Source organism: Bradysia coprophila, unplaced genomic scaffold (genome assembly GCF_014529535.1).
Source record: "Bradysia coprophila strain Holo2 unplaced genomic scaffold, BU_Bcop_v1 contig_400, whole genome shotgun sequence".
NCBI lineage: Eukaryota > Metazoa > Arthropoda > Insecta > Diptera > Sciaridae > Bradysia > Bradysia coprophila.
The window spans coordinates 45,285-50,456 of record NW_023503656.1 but is presented as its reverse complement, the minus strand read 5'-3'; the positions used below and the strand labels follow the sequence as shown (position 1 = coordinate 50,456).

Here is a 5,172-nt window from a genome sequence, read left to right as displayed (position 1 = left end):
ACCATACAAAAATTGTATTTATACCTGTACTGTAGTCCACTGGCTCCCACAGCCACTATAACACCATAGTCCCACTATAACACCATGGAATTACATTCATGTATTGTGTAAGGAGCAATTTTTTATGTAGTAGACCTCTTTTGTATTATCCATTATTTTATGGAACAAGGAAGGCGATTTCATGTTTTATGCTCCTGTTATTTGTGAGGCAAATGAACGTGAGCAGAATATTATTAATTAATTGTGATTTCTTTTAATAAAATTATGGTTGTAAAGCAGGCACGACCACGATATGTTATTACATGACATGTACCATACCAGCTGTATGATTGAAAGAGAAAACTTGTAATATTGATGATATTAGCCCGGTATAATTTTGCATAATGATGTCTGAGTAGAAGAGGGAAATGGTTCTTTCAGAATTATATTACGGGAGCAACATCGGAAAAATACAATTATTGTCAATTACATTATAAGTTGAAAATTTAATCAATTTTCTTATAATTTGGGATACCACCCATGGAGAAAGGAATTTACATTTTACATGATTGAATTCAATTATTAAGAGTATACAAAGAAATGTTGACAATTGAGAGTTTTCATTTTACTTTGTGTCTTAACAGTGTGACGTAATAGTTATTTATCTACCAAGGTAGGTATGAAGGTATTTTTTCGCACTAGATGTCGATTGTCGACCCGAGGCGAAGCCGAGGTCGACAAGACGTCGTGTGCGAAAAAATACCGGCACACCTACCGTGGTAGATACAACGTTTTTCGCAATTTCGGGCCATAATCACCTTTCCAATGCAGAGATTAGATTAGATTACACAGTAAAAAATAGAGGATTTTCCGATTTCAGAGCTATTTGCTGTACGTAATCAAAAATGCATGAAAGCTTAGTTCATTTACTTAGTATTGAATATATCATTTATTTAAATGAATATAATTCAGCTCTTATGAAAATACAACTCAATCAACATAAATTATTTCTTAGAAATAGTTTTGTAACTTTCGTAGAAAAGAATTTATCAATAAGGTTGATGACTCGTTTACATATCACAGTAACGTCATTATTGTTAGGATACCGTTCCCATTTTTTGAATTTCATAAATTTCAAAAATAGGGATAAAAAGGAAGTCGCACTTTCGTGCGAAGTTTGTTAGTTTGAGGCAGAACGGAATCACAATCATTTAATCATACAGGCAGCGTAGGGGAGCTGGGATTACTCACAGAGACAGGTCTTAATCTTTCAGGTTAAGTCAGTATTTTGAGTGTAAAAATTTCCTCAGAAATGTACAAATGACCGCTTCTAATTAGTAGACTTATTTGGATACAACAATATATAATTCTCGTGCTCATAATCTGCTAAGAATACACGCCGCAGATGCGCCTTACAAGTTGAATTTTTAATAAATGAACAAACAATTAACCCAAAGGAAAATTTCAATGTATTCTGATTGATATATTTGATACAACATTGCGAATTTGATATAAAACGTTGCGTTTGACCCAAGTGGCTTTCATTTCAAATTTTCAGCCCATTTTACGTGTCAATTGAATTAAGTTCGTTATCAGATAAGACTTTCTTAAGCTGATAAGGACCTCAACGGATATCCTAGCTGAATGGTTGAATTATTTTTTATGTCCTGGACCGCTCATTCGCATATTTCTGAAGTCATTTTGACACGCAAAATACTATTCTGATAGAACTGTTAGTGATTGTTACATTAAAATGACAACTTATTTATCCAAATCGTAAACATTCGCTTCGGAAATGGGTTTCTTCTGAAGCTAAATAGCTATATGAACAAATGACAATAAGATTGAATATTTTGAAACGATATCGTCGATGAACGCATTTTCGGCAACTGTTCAGATGAGGATTTACCGTTTAAGTCGGTGATGGTTATTGATAACATTCTTCGAAAACATTATGATGAGTTTAACCAGCCTGTGATTCTGTTGCAATTTTTTTACGTTACACCGATGAAAATCATTGGCGGCTGGCGATTTCTCTTCAATCGGCGGCCGAGTATTTGACCTCAGTCGATAGAGTTTTCAACTTTTTATCTTATGTAACTCGTATGCATGAATATGTTTCTTACTTCTCTCCTGAATGATTATGTTTTACACTAAGCCGAAGTAGTGTACAATCTACTTTTCACTTGTAAAAAAGATGTACAATCATTCGCGAGAATTCTAAGTATGCCATGAGTTTATTATTCTATGCCGGCAACAGTTCGAAACGTTTTGACACTAGCTGAGAGCTAGATTTGTTTTTCTCACGTCGTTTGACGTTTGATTTAAAATCATAAACTTCTTTCGATCATTGTCATAGAGCTGACGTTTTAAACATTTCCATGATAGAGTAACATTCATCATTTCAATACGTTTCTCCGATCGCATCAGTAGTGATAACATAATAACATGGACGCCAATCATTCTCAAAGTTGTCTTGAGCTAGAAGCTCCTGTATATCACAATTTTGATCAACCGAAATACGCAGAAATTTATAAGATCAAATATATAGATGAATTTGTTTATGTATTCATCGAGTTTTCTGGGTCATCTCCGTCGTAAGATGAATTTGTGCTAGCTGGTAAGATAATGAACTTTTTAAATTTGTGAAGTGTATAGTGTGACCACCTTTATTCGCTTACGACAGTGAAATGCAAATGCAAAATTAGCCAAGAATTGGATATTGTTATAAAGGACGAAAACGGTTGCAAAATTTCCGATTCGGTTACGTTTGTTTTCTTTATGCTCAACAACTACGAACGCGGTAAAGTCTTTGAGATTTCAACGGAAACTGTCGTCCCATCAGCGGTTGTTAATGCACCTGCTTCGCCTTGTCCACAAACCGTGAATTTTCCTCCCATCTACGAAGATCCTGACAAGTTTTTTATATATTTTCTTGGCAAGGTAAAAAGTTTATTCACTAATTGGCATTCTAAGCGCAAATGAAACTCTCATTAGGACCTCGTCAATTACTTCAAGCATCAAACCCAAATCATCTGCAAACCAACAGGTGCCGAGCTCATCGAATTATATCATGTTTCCAAAACATCGAGCCTCGACGTACTTCACAAAAAGACTATAATTCAAATATCCGCAAATCATTGTATGCTGGTGAAGCATAATGAACCTAGCGTTGCCGATAGAGTGATTTGGGCAAGAGTTGTGTGTGACGTGTTCCGTCAATTTCGCGATTCGAATACAGACGAATATTATGTAAGTGTTACAGTCTAGTCGTTACTTGAATGAATCTTATCGATTTCGAATTATAGTTCGCAGTGTATAATCCTCAAAAAGGGGACGGATTTTTGGGTAACCGGATTAAGCTCTTGATGAAACATTCGAAAAAAGTAAAGGAAAATCAAGCGTCGGTAAATAAACAGATTGATTCGGTAGAAGAAAGCTCCATCCAAGAAAACGAAGAAGATCCGATCAATTCCGATCTGCACAGTCTGGTCGATTTCATGAAAATTGCAGACATTACAACAGACAAATCGATTATTCTCGAGAACCACAAAAAAACGTTTTCAATCCGTCAACTTTACCGTAAGCAAAAGGATATTGTCAAGTTGACTTCGGAGTTTCCGAGATTTTTTGACGTTGATGGTCTCGTAAGTCCTTTTCATCGAACGTTTCTCAAGTTGGTGATCTCACATTTTAATGTTGTCTGTTCTTGCAGATCGATGAAGACTACGCTCAGCTGTACCCATTGAGTGGATTGGTTACATATACTCAAGAGATTCAGCAGAAGATTGTATCGATAGCAAAAGAGTCGAAAAACTACGGAAAGTTTCCATTGACGCACAAAAGTATATTCCGGAGGAGTTTAATTTTGTATAAAAATTAACTTCGTCTTCATTTCTTTAGACCTGCCACAACCATTGAACGCACTGCTGCATCTTATTGTACTGCTTCCACCAACCTCACTGGGTAGAGGTCAAAAGAATCGAGTGAAGCTGGAGTTGGCTTTTCCTCGATTGGTCAAAGTTCACGAGGTCAACCAGCCGTTAATCGATTTGACAAAGGACAATCCAGAGAGCTCACCGTTCATAGTGGTTTCTGGCTCAAACCACTACGTCGTATACGATAATCATTTTGTTACTTGCTCCACGTCATTCAGTGCCATAGACACATTCTTCAAGGTATAATTGAAATATCTACTTGCATCAATGACTTCTCGCTCAACGAGATATTTTTTACAGGTACATTTCGTATTCCCCTCAAACTTCGATTCGAACATCCGACATGTGTTAGCCTTCGTCGGACATTACTTTTATAACATGAAGAGCTTGCGACCAACATCCGAAATGAGACTGTTAAGTACACGATTGTTCGCCAGTTAAATAGTTTAGCTTTTATTGCAGCTTTTCTTTACTTTTAAGTTTTTTTGTTTTAAATTCAATTGATTATTTTGCTTGAAAATGTCAGAAGGTCTTAGATGTTACATTTGTGGTGAATGCGAATTAGATTTAAAATCTTTCTTCAACCATTTGAAGGTTTTTCATAATATTACTGAAAATAGTTCAGAATTTAAATGTGGCTTCAAAAATTGCAATAAAATTACTGCCACGAAAAGAAATATTCGAGAGCATATGTTGAAATGTAACTTTAAATTAACCGAAAATTCCGTGTCATCAAGTTCAGCTTGTGCTAGTAATTTATCGTTATCCGAACCTAATATAAGTCCGCAAAATGCATACGAAGAATTTGACTTATATTCTCATTTCATAAATACGACGCGTTGTAGCCAGACGCCAGAAACTGAGCTTTCCGAAAGTCAAATTGAAAGTAAAATGAAGAGCGAATTTGTAGCGAACGTTAAATTAACTATTAGGAATTTGGTAGCGACTCTCTCCAAAAAATGGTTGCCAAATTCCACAATTGATTTGACGATCAAAAATATTATTTCTTTGCTCGAATCAATATTTCTTTTTATTCGTTGTAATTTCTTGTCTTATAACGTACATTTCATGGAAGTATATAACGATTTTGTCGATTTTCAAAATTGCATTTTGCAAGAAATTAAAACACTTTCGACCACTTATCGGAGAAGAAAAGCCGCTTTTGAGAATGTTCCAAAGCCTCAAGAAGTGACTTTGGGAGTTCGTTTTGATCGAAAATTTGATAAAAAATCGCAACTGTTCATTGAAAAACCGG

At 35.4% G+C, this 5,172-nt stretch overlaps 1 protein-coding gene across 1 annotated transcript; it reads left to right on the top strand.

Annotated features, from left to right (window-relative positions):
* The first annotated feature begins 2,017 nt into the window (after window positions 1-2,017).
* On the top strand, window positions 2,018-5,172 carry LOC119082252. Its single transcript, XM_037191713.1, has 7 exons — window positions 2,018-2,599; window positions 2,666-2,922; window positions 2,977-3,231; window positions 3,288-3,626; window positions 3,695-3,824; window positions 3,883-4,157; window positions 4,218-5,172. Exons 2-7 carry the CDS (start codon window positions 2,761-2,763, stop codon window positions 4,356-4,358), a joined length of 1,302 nt encoding a protein of 433 aa, XP_037047608.1. The 5' UTR covers window positions 2,018-2,599; window positions 2,666-2,760; the 3' UTR covers window positions 4,359-5,172.

Excerpts from the sequence above, each read along its gene's own strand:
- LOC119082252 (XM_037191713.1), top strand. The coding sequence starts at position 2,761 with ATGCTCAACAACTACGAACGCGGTAAAGTCTTTGAGATTTCAACGGAA. Across the intron at positions 3,232-3,287 it reads CGAATACAGACGAATATTAT|TTCGCAGTGTATAATCCTCA; the intron begins GTAAGTGTTACA and ends TTCGAATTATAG. Across the intron at positions 3,627-3,694 it reads TTTTTGACGTTGATGGTCTC|ATCGATGAAGACTACGCTCA; the intron begins GTAAGTCCTTTT and ends CTGTTCTTGCAG.